Raw genomic sequence first — 20852 nt, 5'->3', positions numbered from 1 at the left:
AAATTTTATTGAGTTCTTTGTTAAATATCAAACAAAATTAGCTATTAATTAGTAAAAAATTACAAATTTAAAAATTTTAAATTTATGTAATATTTCTTAAATTATTTTTATACTGAAGAAATAATTTTAAATAAGTCTTCGATCCTATGTGCAAAAAGTTAAAATTAAAATTTAAAATTCTTCCTTTATTTTATTTGTTAAAAATGAAGAATTTAAGCAGACAAATTTAATTTGACTTATAAAATTCTGGAAGCGAATAATTAGGAAACATTTACCTGGTCCTTTAGACCCTCCATGTAACAAACGACCAAGACGGAATATAACAGCTCTTTCATATTCCTGGACGACCTAGAATTTAAAACCGTATTTAAGATGAAACTGATGCATGTAAGCTTTAAGAACTGAAACTTGAGAACAAAAGAAACTGACTCAAAATTTTATGACAATTAACAAATCACGTACAAATTTTCTATTGTTCGAAATTACCACTGTATATCATACCACTAAGATGAAAACGTTTTATTTTCTTTTGTATCATAATGTTGTCTGGAAATTTGGTCCCTGCGATCTAATTGATTTCTCGTCTGAATAAATAGGGGATGTCTTTGCAAGATTTAATCCTTCAAAAAAAGCAGAAAGTTTATCATTAAATAGCATTTTTTCAAAGATATGCGTAATTCGATCGGACTCTCCACTGTTTGTATCAGATCTCTCAGATACACTAATTTGTACTTTTGAAACAAGACAACTATGTATGTACGAATCAACATCTCCCATTTGCTATACCTTGGATATCCTAGGTTAGTTGCAAACCTTGATCTGCCTTTACTGAATCAAATAGAAATCTTTGCTGTAATAGTTTTTTCTCAAAGATACCAATGAACATTACTTAAATAAAATATTTAGATTTTTGATATTATGTTTTATTTCTGTTGTTTCTGTAACGTTTATTTACTTTTATCAATGAAATGTATCCGTTATATTCTTAGTTGTATTGCACACAGTTGTTTTGAATTATTTTTCAAAAGTGTAAAACAACGGCTACATGTAACACAGCAAACGAGAGTATTCGAAAGTAAATTTTATGCATTATAAATGATATATATATATATATATATATATATATATATATATATATATATATATATCATTGTGTAATTGCCAGCAATGATTGTTGTCACTTAAATAAAAAAAACGAATTTTACTTCCCTTCTTTTTTTATATTAATTTTACTGTTTGAAAAAAATGAAGGTATTTTGGGTTTATTACGTATCTGTTCAGTTATAGGATATTCGTATTCTTAGAGTACTTCTTAATTCTCATTAAATCAATATCCTAATGATATCTCACCTGTTCTGTATGCCAGTTTTTGTTTTTATAAACTAAACAACATACAAATCTTTTCGGCAATAAAGCAATGCAATTGAGAACCTCTAATCTTTTTACACATTTTTTTGTTTGTTGTTGTCAAACATGACTCTTGCTTTATAATATGTTATGAGTCTTCTCCCTACGACATCATCAATCCCTCTATCAAATTTGATTCATGGTGGCTGTTAGATCGGACGACACGTGGTACAAACGAAGATTCGTACAATTTCAGTACTTCTTTCTACATTTAAGTCAGCACACGTGTGTTGCTTTCACAATGATAATTTGATGCAGTGTTTTTTAATGTGCATGTTATCGATGGCCGGGTGGGAGGATCCCCTACTTTATTAAAGAAAACTTATTCATGCAGTAGTGTAATGATGGGGTGCAAAAGATTTTTATGGCAGTCTTGTAACTTGTTATTACACGTGGGTGTTATTTGTCTTGGCACTGTGTTATTGCAAGAAATTGTTGAGATGTTTGTTTACCTTTTAAAATCTATATTGGTGATGGAGAGAAAAACTGATGTCCTAGATGACATTTATTTTTGTTGCGTTTCTGTTGTCATGGGAAATCGAGGTGATTTATTAATAGCCCTTTTCATGTTTACATCATGTATTATCTTGAATATTTTGAAAGACAATTAGAAATGACACCATGAGTTACAGATACCATTAAGTTGATGTAAATAGTTCTTGGTATAATCCTGTGTCATTTTAAGAAATAGACGATACAGTAAATTTGAGAATATTAATGCATATAACAGAGATTTTTGCAATAGAAAATAAAAAGCTTACAGATATATGTCGATATGGACAGAAGAAGGCGTTCCGGCCTAGGGGTAGAGCGTCTTCCCCCCTGATCTGGGGGAAGACGCTCGACTCGAACCGGGTTCGAGTCATGGTTCGGGCATGGTTGTTCTTCACTTTGTGTTCTATCTGTGTGAAGGAGCCCCCTCCCTCCATGTAAAAAGGGGATATGCAAGGCAGTGTGTGAGTGTCATGTTCATATGAGATAGAAATCAAACTTCTGATCTCGGGTGCTGAGGGATCTTTACTCTCAGAAGCACCTGTACCCCCCTTTCCGTGGTAACTTGGACACATCACCATCATCATCATCATCGACAGAAGAAATAAACTAAATTAATATTTTTCAAAATACTTTTTCGTTGAATGTTGTTTGAATATAAAACATCCATAAAAATCACATGAAACGGCACTTTCCGATTTTTGTGTTAAAAATGTTTCGATCATTTAAATCACAGTATCAATAACTTCCTTTCATTCATTACTTTAATTTGAAATTAAGTTAAATTATTAACAATTAATATATCTTTTAGTTCTTATACTTTTGCTGGCACAAATCCGTGAATAAATTATTTTTGCAAATTTTATAAAAAGCTAAAAAAATTTTTTTTGTGATAATCAATAGCTCTGACTTTGATTTTTATATTTATTTTCCATATTTAAAAAAAATACAGGACACACTGTTTGATATTTACGTATATGGTACGAGTTTATGCATAAATAATTATGTGAGTTCATTTGCTTAATATTTTAAATTTGAAGATGCTTTATTGCTATTCTTGATCAGACTTTATCAAGAACGCCAAATCAAGCCCCGTATAAAGTACTAGCATGTGGAGCCCTTAAATATTCAATAGCCTCTCATCCTCTTATTTCTAAGCCAGCTAACCTTAAACCAAGATTTTGGAATTTTTCTTTCCTTTCGGAGAGTTAAGGCGTTATAATGGTATCAGAAAACGAAAAAGGCTCTTAATCTGGCATTTTTTTTTAGATTTACAAGACACGATTTTGGGATAATATTTGATTTTTAAAGACTTAGCATGCGCTAAGTCCTCGTTATAATCAAACTGGCGAAATTGTATCTCAACAGGGATCGAAATCAGGTAGGCCAGTTAACTGTTGGCGACCAAGTCAGCAAATAAATCTGAAAAATATTCATTTAATGACTGAAGTTATATTAAAATCCAATGGCAGTGGTCTCCTGAAATCCTTCTTGCATACTCTTTAATAAACTTATCATGGCAGAGAACGCTTGCTTGGAAATGGCTTACGATAATTCGAATTATTAACTTTTGGACGTGAATTAGTGTTTTATACTGAATCTCTCATATTACCTTGGCGAGTTATTTGGCGATTAAACCCTGTCATGCATTAATAATATTCAAAAATAGAATTTATATTTTAGACACGTTTGTCTCAACCAATTGAAAGAAAGAATTGACACAAAATTGCACTCGTTGTCATAAAATTCCATATCAAATTTGATATATTTAAGTTATTGCTTACTTTCAATTATCGTGTTTACATGTTTCTAAAAGAACAGACAAATTAGTCAGTCAACCCATAGTTGGATTTGGCTCAAATTTTGACAGGTGTCTGTACTATAGATGTTAAATCTGTGTACCGAATTTAATCCATCTATCTTGCTTTATTTTATAATTAATGTGTTATATTTGAACAGCCGGACAAATGAATTTCCTCTAAGCTGATTTTACTCAAAATTTATTATCTGCAAATTCGATGGAAAACCATATGCCAAATTTAACGCGATTTTGAGTTATCTTTGTCGAAGACAGACAGATGAACTTATTTTTAAAAAAAACATTTATTTTTCGAATACAGGTAGGTATAAAACGTGAAGATTTGTTAAAATCTCGAGTTCGAATTTTTTTTGACGATTACTATACTTCTTCTATGCTACGTTTACGAGAAAATAAAATGGATATGGTCTAGCCACCAGCAAAGAAGACGGAAGACTGAAAATATAACCCAACAATAATTCTCATCCTTAGATAGTATAATTTTTCTATTTAACAGTAATTCCATCGAATTAGTTCTAGAATAAGTTCAGACTGTGTCATTTCATTCAGTCCACTGCTTAGATTATGTAAATTGTTTTAAGATAAATGTTTAAAAATATTTGTCACGAAGGTTTACAAAATCTCATTTCCAACGCCATAAATATTATAATGTTAACGATCTGTGTCAACGTGATGCAAGAGGCGTGCTTCCTGCTTTCAACTTCATACAAAAAGGCATCAATTACCAAAGGAATAATGCCTCCTTTTCTTGTTTACTAACCAATAGCATTAAGGAATCGATTCGTTCCGTGTCTGCAGACTTAATTGTGTTTAGAGGTGCAATTCGTAGGAACTGCACAAAATCGATCAAAATCACCTAAACAAAAGGTCGTTCTGTTGTTATGAGTTCGGGCAATTTCTGTGAGTTTATATATCGCGTATGTACCTTTTAACTGGCAAATGCTGGAGAAGATGTCAAAATTTCCCTGGTTAGAATTTATTTTTTATTGATGAGATAATATGATATATTGTTTCGTTGAAGAATTTTTAAATTTAGAACAACGGTTTTCCGATAAATGGTCAGAATTTTTATAATTTTCTTAGATATACAAATCCACTCGATTTTGATAAGGCAGTGATACAAAGCATTGCAATAAGAAGTGAAATGCTGAGTCAATTTTAGTAAAATAGGTAATTTTATTACATTGTGATTTATTTTTTGATACTTTTAGTGGAGAAAAGAAAATCTTCTAAATCATAAATCGATTTTCAGGACACTTTAATTTTGGATAAGCGTCGTTATTTGCTGATCTTAGATAATTTTATTTAAAAAAATCTAGTTCTGTAAAGATATCAAGAATAGGACCTCTTTCGTGAAAATATGATTTTTTTGTAATAAACCACAGTTATTTTCAACTGTTATCTTCTCTTATTTTAATTCTTTTATATTTTCTTTCATTTTATACTTAACGTTTATAAAGCAAACAAGTAAATATAGAAAAAGTACAAATAGTTGTAAACAAATAGTCAATGGCTAATTTACCATGCGTATCAATAGTTGACACATATATATAGTGATTCATAATGTGAATAATTTAAAGACTTTATCCAAATGTATAATATTTGTCTAGCTTTAATATTTTTCAGAATGAAAATTTCTTTTCAGCAATGTGTTTAAACATTCAATTCCGAGTAGCTATAAATCAATGTAAACAATTATTCAAAAGTTTCATCAAAATCGATTTCTACTTCACCATTTAATCTTTCGATGAGGATTAAAATTTTGTGATTATTACTTCCACTGTTAAATCACTTTTACTTTGGAATATCCGAATGAGGGACAGGTTTAAAATTATTTGAATTAATACCTGTTTTTAATTAAAGAACTGACATTATAAACTGAGATTCTTAATTCCAACGTTCAACGTTTCAACGTCGTGTAAAATTCACAGTTAAATCTATTCTTTTAAATTACAATCTCTTCTTGTTAATATGTGAAAATTCGTTATTGAAATTGTCTAGTATTAAGAGAGCTCCAACAGTTTTCCTATTTTGAGAGGGTTAAAAGAGTTGATATTTTTTTTAATTTAACGATTTGGTTTGATGGCTACTACAAATCAACCATTATTATCGGCTACAAGCAATAAAAATTTCACTGAGAAAAAGTTTCTTCTGTGACAGAGTATCCTAAACATTAAATAAGATAAACATTACCAAAAATATATTTCATGAAATTATGCAATTCATAAAGAAATCATCTCGTTTTGGATGATTGAATATACGAATAACAATATGAATACTACTGTCAACTACAAAATAGCTTCCATTAACCCATACGCTTTCATTACTGATTATTTTACCATCACTTCTGCATCTTTTGTGTGTTTTCTCATTCATGTAATTGTTGTGGTCGAATAAAAATGAACATATAATTAGAACATAACATATAAATTATTGATATTTTTAACTGTCTTATATGTTCTAATTCATTGGTTAGATTGTCAATGAAAGTTGGCGATTTCTTGGAAGAGTGTGAAATTTTGGCATCCTTGCCATATCCTTACATTAAAAAATCGAATATATCTATTTGGTATTTGGTTGTTTCAATAATTTCAAATTCTTGGCTCAATTTCCTGATACAGAGGGCAAGGGTTACTTTCAGGTGATTGGTAAACTATGCATGAAGTCTTGATAATCCTAGTAGCAAAGATATATTGTATAATATTGTATGTTATTAAACAATATTTACAATATTTTATAATATTGTTGAGTATTAAATATAATATAATATCACATAATATTGTATAATATTGCGCAATCAGATGTACTAGCTGAGAATGGCATAAATTATGGAAAGTGTTGCCAATACAATGGGTAAATCAGCAAACCGCTTTATTTCTGCTAATTATTCTCTTTAGAAATAATAGGATATGGAATAACCCCGCATTTCAATTTTAAAATATTCGCTTTGATTCTAATTGTTTTAATTATATCAATTAAATAAAAATAATAAAATTTAAGTTAATTTACATACCTTAATGCAGAAGAAGATTGATAAAGGAAATGTTGCAACTGCTATCACCATAGACAAAGCAGTGAGAATCCAACCACATATCCCGATCCCAGTGTCAGAGGAATCAGCTAAAACGAAAGTATTTTAATAAAAATCACATGATTTAACTATGACTAATCGTATTGAGCATCTTTGAATTGTAAAATTAAGAGTGATTTTTATTAAAATAACATTTATATAAAATGCCTTTGATACTTAAGAAGTAAACATTTTGCTGACTTAACATTATCCAACATGTTCATTAGCCACCACCTTTGGATATAAATATAAAAAAAAATCCTTGTTCAACCCTCTTAGATATTTCTTTTCTTAATATTTAGTTGAAAAGTTGATAATTCATATTCACTTGCAGATTTTAAAAAAAATAGACCAATATTATATTAATTAAAGGGATTATGTTTCCTTATTTATAAAGTAAATATCTAATTTAAGAACTTATTCCTCCATTTCTGCATCTGACATGATAAAATTCACAATATTCATATGATATTTATGAGTCAATCGAATGCCCTAAACATTAAAGCTATGTCAATAAAATATCTGTTAGCCAAATTGACGTGTGGATTATGTTTCATATAATTTTACAAACATCATGCTGTGTTATATCTTGGTGAAATATTTTCTGGTGTTGACTGTCTGGTACACTATGCCAGGAAAAATGACGGTCTTTTATCTTTTATTACGTTACTCCAAATGAAAAAAAAAAAAAAATCCACATTCTCACAGTTTAAAAATAACATATTCGTTTATTTTATTCACATACGAAATGAATATGACAAACAAAATGGAGGGAAGATACGTTAAGACACAGATTATTTTCGTTTTTTTTTTTTGTTTAAATGTTAAATTTGTTAAAAATGTTAAATTTCCAGAAAAAGCATTTTAATAATAAAAGAAAACGTATGAGTGCATGTTGTGCTGTTGTACATTATTTGAAAGACAGTTTCATCTATGGCGACCAAATTTGACACATATATATTATGAAAAATGGGAATGTATGTCTCGCAGCTATTTTTTTAAAAACTTAAGCGATGTATTTTAGCTTTCCTTCGCAATAATTTCGAAAATATTATTGAACAAACTTAGCATTTAAAAAAATCTATTTTTACTGATTCCAATTTAGTTGTTGGACAAAGCTTTCCTGAATTTAAAAAAAAAAAAAAAAAAAAAAAAAAAAGCAAGCTTTTTTCTGCATTATATTTATCAATAGATTTTATCTTTTCAATAAAAGTTCTACTGCTTTCATAGTTTCATGAAACATTTAATCACGTGATTTTCTTCTGATGTTAAAAGTTTGTGGTACTGTAACCAAAAGTTACAGTGCCACAAATTTATTTCTTAACAAATAGGACAATTCGAATCAATGGGACACTTATTTTGAATATGAGAAACAACCCAGAAATTAACTATAATCAGTAACGGTTCTTATAAATCGCATGTGGAGCTAGGCAAAGTAGGAAGAAAAAAAAAAAAGAAAATTAAAGCAAGATATCGAATGTTCGTTCAAAAAGAGCAAAAACTAACGCTGCCAGGTTTTGCATCATATGTGACGAAACAAAGGAAAATGAAGGATATAAAATATCATATTTGGACAAATACAGTATTTGCTTTGTGAATTCGAGTATAATTTGCTTTAAACTGGTGCTGAATTCGCGAAAATAGTTTTCTTAATAATATTGCTGCCATTTCTTTGCACTTTTTTTTTTTTACTTTAAAGCTTATTTTTTAAAATGTAAATATAAAAAAGTTCAATATTTTTTTAATTACTCTCCTTCACTATACATTAAAAAAACTATTGTATTCTCAAATTCAAAAACCTACTTATGTTATTGAAAAGAATAAGAACGAGAGGAGAATTTTATATGTTAGTAGATGGTTGTATTGAAATATTATTTTAAACGTGAAATAATTTAGGAAAAATATTTCGATTGATTTAACATTAAAAAAATACATTTATACATACTATGTTTTATTTTTGAATTAATAAAGAAACAGAAGATAAGCAGTCAGTTTACATTTCAGTTTCTTTTTTTTTTTCTTTTTTTGCTTCGTCAAAACAAACAAAAGAAAGATTTAAATTTCATAAATAATGAATGGTAAGAATAGAATATTATAAGAGAGCATAAGGGGCGGGGTAGCATGGCTGGCAGGGCGTTGGATTCGCATCCCTTGGATTGTGAGCTCGAACTCCGCCTGTCGAAGATTCACGGTGTGTGTGGTGGCTGGTGCACGCATACATCTGTCTTGGCCACAAAATCCTCCAAACCGAGACAATACCACTGGGGGCACTTTATCAGAGGTGATCGTTCTCTGATTCAGGTCTAGATTACGATCTGTGGATGAGTGAATTAGACGTATGAATGAACTCCGCCCCGTAAAAAGGGTTGTGACGCGTGAGTAGCTAAATCACACTTTTGGCTCTAGATGGCGCTGATGATACAAGAGACGCTCTCCCGACTTCGTCAGTGGGCTTGTCTACGACAAGTCCCATAAGAATTATATACTGAAGATTTCAGAAAAAGTTGGCTGTGTGAATTTACATGTAAAAGATTCAAGATTTAACTTCTTTGTGCTATGCGACAGGCTATATCATATCTAAAATGGCAAGAAAATGTTCTCCAGATATAGCATCGCTCTCTTATATTTCTCAAAAAAAAAGTGCAACAACTGCCAATTTTAAACAGGTCTTAAATGGAATTTCATCTCTTACAAAACTATTTTTGGTTATAGAAAATTATAACATATGCCTGTAATGCTTTATTTTCAGTAATATTAAAAATTTTAATCATCAATTTATCAATATTTAAAATAGTAGCATTTCTTTAATATCAGTTTGCAAATTCAAATTTCATATTAATTGCCTATTATATATTTTACTACGATTATACTATTGAGAAATTAATGTAATAATTAAAATATAAATGTTTGAAGAAACCAAAAAGTTCCTAGAAATAAGAATGTTTCTTATATTTAAATTTTGGTGTTTTTCTATATCAGAACTTATCTACCCTCATATCCGATATGGATTGGTCGTATTTCCTTATCTTGGATTTCAGAACTTATTAATGCACTTATTAATAACTAAGGAAATTTATGTACAATCTCTGAAACGTAAAATATAACTGTTTCTTTCATTTTAAACTTTTTAATTTCAGAAAAGAAGTTGATGATTATATAACTAAATGAGGGTTAATATAAAAATAAAAGAACTTTAACTACTTTATACATATTCATTTATATATAATTTGCTCATTCCAATTATTTCTTAATAGCATTTCTAAACCATTAGCAACAGACATATATTTCCAATTTGAGAAATACTTTAAATAGCATTAAAAAATATTTTATGTTGCTTCAATGCCTAAATATATATTGTACGCAAAGAAGAATCATATTTAAGGCTTCAATTCAAGAAAATGTTGTTGATTTTTTTATATTTTTATGCTAGCCTCCGTGCTATATATTGTAATATTTTTCTATATATTGCTATATATTGTAATATTTTTCTATATATTGCTATATATTTTCTGTGCTTTATATTGTAATATATAGCACAATATTCTTAGCACAGTAACATTTTAAACAAAAAGTCCCCTTCTTTTGCGTCAAATCTGACCAATAGATAATAATAAAATTTTGAATTTCATTATTTTAGACCAATCAACGGTTATATCGAGGAAATGGAATCCATTGATCGAATCCTCTTTCTTTACATAGTCTTTAAAATGGACTAAAATCATATTAAACAGCGATATTCAGAGCAGTCAATTTAATTCTTAAAAAGTAATTTTTTAGTTTAAAATGTTAACGCCCTTAATATGATTAATAGAATGGCAAATTGCATAATTTAAAAATGTATTGTATAAAAATTCAATAAAAATTTCAATAATGAATCCATTAATTGAAAAATCATGAAATATTTATTCATGGCACTTAAGAAATTAGAACTAACATTTATCTCCAATGTTCAGAAATTATCTACTGAATTAGAATGGACAGTAAAAAAAAATTAATTTAATATACTTCTGTATATTTTAACATATTAAAACAAAATTTCTTGCACAAAAGCAAATGCTTTGGCGATTAAAAAATATATATATATGTGCCCGACCATATGTGCATGTCTAATTAACTCCGTTCATGTCGAGTGTTGAAATCTCTTTAATCAAATCACCACGACAGACATTAAACATTAACAGCATATTCCATTATTTCTTAATAGAACGCGAATTCATTATTTATTAAAACGAAGCGAATTTATTGAAGTGTCAAGCTTCAGAGATAATTTTATCGCTGTAAATGTTAATGTAGATTCTTTTTATGCGTAAAAGTGCTTTTATAGCCATTTGAAAGAAGCACTTTCGAAGAGTTTGGGCTTCATTATGAAAATTTATTATCGAAGTTTTCACATTTTATGGTCTTTTGATATTTATGTTCGAAAATATAAATTGAATGCATTCTCTATTTTTTTTCATTTCATAGAACCAAGGCTGCTTGCTCAATGATGTGATCACTTTTTTCACTTCATAAGAAATTTGCTATTAAAGTTCAACTATTTCAATGATTGTTTAGGAACTTTGATATAAAGTAGTTTAACTCGACTTCAAAATATTTTTCTAGATATCTCGGGAAAGTAAATTTTTCAATATGAATCCTTGATAACAAACAATTTCGTAACTGAATTATCTTCCTTTAAAAGGTATATTTTTATGATTATATATGGATTACATTGCTTTTTTAATCTAATATTTTAATTTCTTCCCTTTTATTCCAAACAAAATAGAATTTAAGCACATTCTATCATTTTCAAATGTTATTGTAAAGGTATTCTAGTTCAGCTTCAAAATATTTTTTTATATAATATGATATGGCAAATTTTTCAACGATAATCTTTGATGGCAAATAGTTTGGTAATTAAATTATCTTCGTTTAAAACACATAGGTTTTCTTTTATTATATATAAATAATTCTGCCTACTTTATCCACTTTTCTCCGATTTATTTCTCACAAATAGAGAGTCTAAGCACATTGTGTCATTTCCAAAATGCAAGTGGAAAAGCAGTTTATTAATTTTTAAAATATTTTTCTATGTAATGCGACATTGTAAATTCTTCAATAATAATATTTGGTAACAAATAACTTTGTAAATGAATTATCTTTTTTTAAAGAACATGGGTTTTATAACTATATGGATAGTCCTTAAATTTATTCAAAAAAAAGAGCAAAATCTAAATAATGAAGGATTCAGAATAAGCTAACCATCATAAATTTCAAAAATTACTAAAGTATTTTTCATTTTTTATACATATATGAGCTCGTTATTTATTGATCATTCTATCATAATATATTTCACAAGATATTTTTCAGTCATTAAAATTCTTACTAAAGATTCAAAATGAGCTCTTGAGATATAAATTCAAATACCTCATTTCTTCTTGAGTTAATACTCTTTTATCCTCTTGAAAAGTTATTCAGAATAATTTATTGCTTTCAACATCAAATATGCTTTGGAGAGTAGGATTATGCACGCAGGAACTATTATTTTGAAATTTTAATTAATTAAAAAATAAAAAATACTTGACTTTTTTCCACTACATTTTTGAAAATATTATAGCATAAAAATGATATTTACACCATTTTAAAATCCAAACAAAACTATCTTTTCAATGATAATAATTCAGTTGCAATTTTTTTTATCTATTTTAATGATAGTTTAAAGAAAGTTTCATAACATTACATTTCATTGTTGTAAAAAACTTCAATTGTTTTTACTGTTACTATATCAATTTGGAATTTTCTAACTTTGTTTTTAACCAAATCAGAAGATTAAATCCATTTTTTTTTGTATATTTTTTTGTATATTTCTGTATCGCATTTTTTGTACATTTTATTCATTATAGCTTAATCTTAAAGTAGGCCACTAATAAAATTTATGTAATTTTTTTTTGTCTTCATCATGTTTGTAGATTTGACAGAAAATTAAAAAAAGACATATAACAGGATGAACAGAATGGTATAAACTTTTTAATGGTCTATAATTTTTAATGCCTCTAATAAAATTTATCATATTCTTTTATCTTCATCATGATAGTAGATTTGACTGAAAATTAAAAATGACGTATAACTCGATGAACAGAATGATATAAATTTTTTAATGGCTTGAGTTGCATGCATTAAAACTTGAAATACAAAAATTCTTTGTTGAAGGAACTATTAAGAATAATTTACGTTTAAAGATTTTTTCAAATTTTTAGCAATTATTAACCAAATAAAGCCAGCTGGTTGCGAGAGACAGCTAGAATAAAAGAATAATTGTAAAAAATAAATGATATTTCGTATATAATTGATTGACATCGACTTACCTTTTGCATACATTTATACAATCATGCATCACACTCGAAAGTGCCCAGTAACGATTTTCACTTCATGTTCCCCTTTCCTTCCTTCCACTTTGAGTTCATGGAGGCAATGGACAATTTTGTTTGTAATAAGTAAATAACTTCGAAAAGTGATATTGACAACGATCCATCCTCACGTGATCAGTAACCATGGCAACCGTTCTAGGCTCCGCCTGTGCAACAGTGTTTATGCCATCATGTCCCTTTTAACATGTCATTTCGGTTCTAATGAGGTATGCTTGTATTAAATGTTTGCCTTGCAATTCGAATGTCCCTTTTTCTTTCTTTCTTTTTCTTCCTTAAGATTCACTACCCATCTCGCGACCAAATTGTCGCAGAAAGAAAATAAAAGGTCAATCGCAAAACGTTTTTCCGACTTATGTAACTTATGAAATATAGCAAAAGTTACTTAGGAAATGGGAAAGCTATTTTCTTTGAAAGGCAGTTTCAGCTGTAATTTACGAAGATGTTTTTTTAGATATTGTGAAGTTAATTAGTAGTTCATAAAAATACTACTGTACTATGTTCTAATATCCTAGTTATTAAGCTAGCTAGCCTAGCGACTGTAGCATAACTACTGGATATTCATTTAATTTCTTTAAGAGAACATGATTTGAAAAAATTTGGAATATCTCACTCAGACATAATAGTAATTTTTTTAATGAAATCATGCTTTCTATTTCATTGGTAATTTTAAGATATATAACTTTTCCTTAATTTAATAGTTATTTAAATATATATTAATATATTTTTATTTAAAAGTTCATTTGATGACTTTATATTCTTTAAATGCTTGCCATTTAACGATGTACTTCTATAAAATATTACTTAATTTTTTTCACATTTATTTTTATAAAGGAAATATCTATTATTTTAGACCAATGCAGTTCATAGTTATAGTTTCTTATGTACTTGCATGGTTGGCTTCAATTCAGTTCTATTAAAATTCTATTTTGAAAAAACACAAAAAAATATTTTAAGGCAGATTTCATAGTAAAATGCAACTATGGTTAGACGATTCTGTGCCGTAATTTCTAACTTCCACTGTACAACAGCTTGCATAAATACATAATTTAACAAAAGTTTTTGGTATAATTATCAGACTTTAAGTTTATATTTGTAAATGGAAAGTGCGCTTTTTTAGTCAAACTTTTGCTTATAAGGAAAAAAAATAAAGAAGAGGGATACGAAGAACATGCTGGCATTTATTTGTACTGAAACATTAATGCCATCTTATTGGTTGAGATTTTCAGAAATAACCAGGAATTTGAACTGAATTTTTCTGAGAAATTTATTCAACACTTTTTCAATTCTCTGAAATTAAACCGTAATTGAAAGATTATGAAGACACAGCTGAATTAATTTAGAAGGAGTCTGATATAATAATACATGACCTTCAGATAGTGTAATCTAACGTGTAAATAAAAGGTTTTACAATAACAATTGGCATGAAATATACTTATGATGCAAGTTTGATACAAATATATCACTTTTACGTATAATCACAAAATTGACTGAGATATTAATCATATTTTTTAATTATAACCAGTCACCCCATTAACATAGAATTAAACCTTATAAATAGAGTTATTGTGATTGACTGTTATGCTCATTTACTATCCCGATTTCGCATAAAAGAAGATCGGCCAACAAAAGTTCAAAGAATCTTCAAACTGTTGGAAAAAGGCTAAAAATCTATGGCTGAGTTATTAATCAAACTGCTAGAAAAACTTGCTAATCATCATATGTTAGGAATCATTTCCTCTCTCATTTAATCACTGATTGGCATTTGAGTTGACATTATATTATGAAGATTACTTTGTTTTTAACAAATGATTCTTCATTTATGGAAGAAAAATCAAAAGGCATATTAGAGCATAAGAGGATAATCATATCATCCTGTTAAATTTTGCATCAACTTTTGAGTTTGATAGCTGACATTGCCATGCAGAGTGAAGACAACATCATTCAATACGTCCTCTCGTTACATGTTCACTATGTTCATATTCTAACGATTTGAACAGTGTGTTTCATATGCAAGAATATTCTTAACTAGTCAGAAGCATATTATATTTTGCACATCAATAACAGAAGAATTTTCAATGACTCTCGATACTCCAATTGATATAATTTCTTTTAAGTTTTATGAACATTGCTAATAAGTACACTGGCACAGTAAATACTATTAGTTAATTCCCAGAGAGCGAAAAATTTACTCTCTAATAATTTGGTTCAGAACTTTACATTTAAATTTTTTACAAACCAACTTTCATACATTGATGAACACACAATAGATTTTGAGTGATAGATAGATAGGAAACTATCTAACATGAGTCTCCAACCATTATTTGACAAACGACTATCAAGGGCAAAAAATAGCTTAACAGTTATATTCCAAATAAATATTCTTAGTCTAATGTTAAAAAATGAATGCCAGAATTTTTAATAATCGATATCACAAAATCACCTAGTCTTAAAAATTTCTATTTTCATGAAATGATTGGTTTGTCCTGGGATAGCCTGGTTGGCAGGGCGTTGGATTCGCATCCCTTGGGATGTGAGTTCGAACCCGCCAGCCGAAGACTCTCCGTCTGTGGTGGTGGCTGGCGCACGTATAAATCTGTCGTGGTCGCAAAGTCCTCCATGTCGAGAGTAATTCCACTGGGGGTACTGGATCAGAGATGATCATTCTCTAGTTCAGGTCTAAATTACGATCTGTGGTTGAATGAATGAAATGCATGAATAAGGCTGCCCCGTAAAAAGTGTTGTGATGAGTGAGTAGCTAAGTCTTGTACTCTTGGACCTAGATGGCGCTACTGAAAACAAGAGATTTCGGCTTAAATTCGCTAACTTAGTCTGCTGGCTTGTCTATGACATGTGCCATCAGAAACAATAACATAATTGGTTTTCCAGCAATTCCTGTGTAATTTTCTATCGAATTTCGTACATCTATGAACATATGACAGAAACCAAACAAACTGTAAGCTCAAGATGAACAGGAGCTTTATCTTTTGACTTTATTCGTAAAACCAGCAGGAGTAGTCAGCCCAAAAATTTCTCGATAGTTATGAACTATTAATTTTTGGTATGAATTTAACATTTTTACTGAATCTATTGTGTTATCCTTGGCGAGTTATTTGATGATTAATCTCTGGCATGCATTAATTGTATCCAAAAATCAAAATTGTGTTTTATATACGATTTTCTCAACCGAATGGAACAAAATTTTGACACAAAACTGTACTTGTATTCGCAAAATCCCATATCAAATCTGATATCTTTTAGTCATTTAGTTTTTGAATGATCGATTTTACATGTTTCGGAAACAGACCGACAGATGGTGAATCCCTGGTTGGATTTTGGCTCAAAAGTTGGCAGGTGTCTACAATATAGATGTTAAATCTGTGTACCGAATTCTATCTATCTAGTTCTTTTCGTTTTGTAATTATCGTGTTAACTTATTTTCGAACAGCTGACTTCCCCTGAACAGATTTTATTCAAAATTTGATAAAAATCTGCAAATTTGGTGTAAAGACCTTATTCCAACTCTTAACCGTCTAGCTCAAAGCATTGAGTTACTTTTTACAGACAGACATTTTCTAAAAATGTTTTTTTTTCTTCTATTTAACTCAGAGAAGTCAAAACCTGAAGATTCATCAAAATCTCGAGTTCGAATTTTTTAACAATTTATTATACTTACTCTATACTATGTATATGTGAAAGTAAAAAAAACTATCAAGGACAGCGGACAACTTAGCTTTTGTGTTAGAAATTAATATTTTTGGCCAAAAATTAAAAAATAATTAATTTTAGAATTTGTAGTAATCGATATCCCAAAAATCTTTTAACTTTAAAAATTAAACTTTTATAGAAGAAAAACAATACATGATTCATAAACATTACAACAATCTATTTTATTATTTAGTGTCTGCAATGTTTGCATATTTTTTATTTCTTTCGCTCAGTTTTTTACATACATTTAAAATTTTAACCATGTAACTGTTTTTGACGAGTATACTCATAATGGAAAAAGTACAACATTTTACGTTATGACGAGTTTATTTAATGACAATTATTATATTTATATAATGATTGTTTAATAATTATATTTAAACTTAATTATGGGCCGGGATAGCCTGGTTGGTAGAGCGTTGGATTCACGCCCTATAGGTTGCGAGCTCGAACCCCGGCGGCCGAAGATTCCCTGCATACTTGGTGGCTGACGCGCGTATAAATCTGTCGTGGGCACAAAGTCCTCCATGTCGAAAGTAATACCACTAGGGGTACTGGACCTGGGCTGATCGTTCTCTAATTCGGGTCTAAATTGCGATCTGTAGATGAATGAATGTAGTCCGCCCCGTAAAAAAGTTTGTGACGTGTGTGTAGTTAAGTCGTTCTCTTGGCCCTAGATGGCGCTGCTATAAAAACCAGAGATGTCCTCCACCGGCATACAATCGTTGCCATGGACAGTGGGCTTGTCCATGGCAAGTGCCATAAGAAACAACAAAATTAATTATTTATAATATTTATATAATATATATATTTTATAATAAGATACGAGTTTTCCGAAGAAGTCGAAACAGTTAACTGATTAAAGAAAATATTTTTCGAGACTTTTTCGTTAACAGGCTCCTAAACTTCTGCGATTCACTCATTATCAGAAATTGCTTCAAGATAATAAATGATGGAATATGAAATAAAAATGCTGATGAAGAATTTCATATTCCATGGTGTATTCATTATTGTTGTGGAAACCTGGTACATACCAGTTATATGATGAGAATACTGCCCTCTTTCTCTAAGAATAATCCATCATAGCGAACAGTTTCTTTTCTTTCCCATGCCGAGATGTATTAGAATGTGCTTCAGTCTTACAAGGCACATAATATGTAATAACTTACGAAGCATCTGAAGAAATTGGGAGAAGATAGGAAAGAAAAAAGACAAAAACTAATAAATATATTCGCTCCCATGGTAATGCAATCTATTTTGATTGATTATTTATTAAGATAGTATGGTGTCACATTTAATAAAACCCGAGAATAAATTTAGGTGACTAGCTAAACTAATAATTCCAGCACATATCTAATATTCTGGTTGCCAGAAAATTCCAGAAGAATTTGTAGCACCTGAGCTGCTCCTATTAAAACATCGTGTGTTATCTTAACACTTTTTTCTTCTTCTCATAATATAAAAGTTTTGAAAGATTTAAAAAAAAAATTTATTATCTTAATGCCTTTTTTTCATAAATTTTGAAGTTGTGCCCTGCAATTAACTGTGACCAACTCAAAAAAATAGAAATGGAAGTAATCGGAAAGTAGATGCCTTCCAATTTTCTTTTCTTCTCTCACTCTCTTGAACTGTGTTGACATTCAAAGAATTGAAAACTCCTGTAACATGTATTTAGAATGAATATGAAAGTAATATAACCCTTAAGCGGAAATTTTTAAATTGGTAAAACTTTCCCTATAATAACAGACCTCTATGCTGATTTTGCGCATATTAATTAAGCTGGGTAACTTTGATGAATAACGATGTTACAATATGATATAAAATAAGAAATATTTATTTCATCTCTAGTTATTACATTCTGGTATCTGAAGTATTGAGAAGTTATTGTAATCATTCAAGAATTCGAATTCGAAACTTTGATGAACTTATGTGTTTCAAATCTCCCTGAAAAGCAACAAAACATATGTTTGACATTGTGTCTGTCTGTCTGCGAACGTGATAATTCAAAACTATTTTGAGCTAGAAGGATGAAATTTGGTATATTTAGATCAAATGTTTAGATTTCTCTCAAATTTTGAGCGAATTCCGTTTAGAAGAAGTGTCTATATAGCTGTTCGAGGGAAAATAAACTTCATAATTACAAAAGAGTTAGATAGCTGAGATTTGATAAAAAAATTTAGTCTCTATCCTTCTTAAATTTTGAAAAGAATCAGTCAAAATATCGACTATTTATCCGTTTGTACATTCACATGCATGAAGTGACTCATGAACGCAATGATTTAAATCAATGAAATTCGGGACGTTGTCTGGTAACTACAACTGTAGCTCTCTGCCAAATTTTGATTTCTATTTGTTGGAAAAAGGCGACCAAAATACATATTCGCATCATTTAATAAAAATGTTAGATACACCCCAAAGATGTATATTTCATAACTATTGTCCACCATAGCATTCATGGCTATACCCATGAATGCTTATTCATGTTTACAATTGTAATACATGGGCTACGATCCTTATTAGATAGCGAATGCATGAAAGACTTGGGGGGAACATTGATTATTGAATAAAAAAATATTGAAAAAAAAAATACCTGTTGTGTAAGCAAACTTTTTAAACGAAAATCATTAGGACTTCTTTTATCGATTTTAAAAGCAACTTTTAGAAAGTTGATTTTCCATTTGAATTTCATGCAGAGGAATAGAAAAATTTGTTTTAAGAGGTAACTACTTTCAAAAGTCGATATTTTTGCTAAAATATGATTTTTTTAATTTAATATTTTTAATGTTTGAATAGCTTGCTTTATAAAACCATTTGAATTTTGTTTCGAAACCTATTTTTTGGGAAGTTATGTTGATTTTTATATTTTCAATGATATGCGTTTTAAATGCTATTTTCTCAAATTCTAATCTTTGGTTTCTAAAGAAAAACCCCACAAACAAAACTCTAATGCATATTTTTTGTTCAGATTTTGATATAATGTTTTTCAAAGTGCTCTGCAGTTCCTGAATTATAGAATAAGCAATCTATTCAGTTAGAAATATTCAATTCTTGCTGTAATGTTTCATAATATGATAAAAAAATGTAAAAATTACAATGTTATTTTTCAGTCGGATCCCAAAATTTTTAAGGAATTTATAGGAATGCAGCTTATTTTTTAGTTTAGAAACTAATATAATATAATATATTAATATTATTTTATAATGTAATATATTTTTCAAGCCATATGCAAAATTTTAAGCTAATCATTTGATAAAACTCTGTAATAAAAGATTTTTTTGCTTTATACCTCTTTTTAGCATAAGAACAACTTTTTTTCCGATTTTTAAAAAGCCTTCAGTATTTAACTTGTATGTTTATTTTCATAAATGTTATTTTTTCAATCTTTTTAGGCAAAAATAAACGCACACACACACACACACATACACATATAAATATTTGAGAGCATTTTGCAAAACTTTCATCTCAAACGTAGTCATTTACTTTAAATTTATTCATTTACTTTGAATACCTTATGCAGATTTAATTGAAATTAAGCATTTTCGTAAAATCCTTAAATTCTATCTAATTTCACCAATCTGCGAAAAGGATTTTTTTAAATTTTTATTTTAAAAATAACAAGAATATTTAGAGTAACAGATTTTTTTTTTGAAAAGAGATAATAGAAAAATAATTTATTAAAAATGCTTCACTAGATTAAGATAAACTTTTTCTCAATTGTTTAGGTTTAATTCTTCAGAAACAAAATTTTAAAACTTTTTCATGTGAATTTTATGTATATAAGTATACAGAAGACTGTTATCAAGAAATTGTGAAAATGTCTTTTTAAAGTTCCTTTATTTACGTTAAACGCCTTATACAGATTTGATTTAAACTAATCTTTCTTATAAAAGTGATTAACGCTCTCCAGTGTCAGCAAGCATAAAAATAATTTATATCTTTCTTTTTAAAATAA

The 20852-nt window shown here is 28.9% G+C and overlaps 1 protein-coding gene across 4 annotated transcripts in view; it reads right to left on the bottom strand.

Moving 5' to 3' along the window:
• The window catches only part of LOC129981023 (stomatin-2-like), a 66438-nt gene that overhangs the window by 14618 nt on the left and 30968 nt on the right, over positions 1-20852 (bottom strand). For 3 of the 4 annotated variants that reach the window (XM_056091620.1, XM_056091619.1, XM_056091621.1), the window contains 2 exons: positions 6732-6838; positions 276-348 (listed from right to left, as the gene is read on the bottom strand). In XM_056091620.1, the coding sequence (XP_055947595.1) occupies positions 276-348; positions 6732-6838 (180 nt within the window). Of the gene's footprint in view, positions 1-275; positions 349-6731; positions 6839-13132; positions 13231-20852 lie in introns of those variants that run through there. The other variant, XM_056091622.1, reaches the window with a different exon arrangement.

This window comes from Argiope bruennichi, chromosome 8, assembly GCF_947563725.1.
Source record: "Argiope bruennichi chromosome 8, qqArgBrue1.1, whole genome shotgun sequence".
Lineage (NCBI taxonomy): Eukaryota > Metazoa > Arthropoda > Arachnida > Araneae > Araneidae > Argiope > Argiope bruennichi.
The sequence above is the reverse complement of the archived record's forward strand: the minus strand, read 5'-3'. Positions and strand labels throughout refer to the sequence as shown.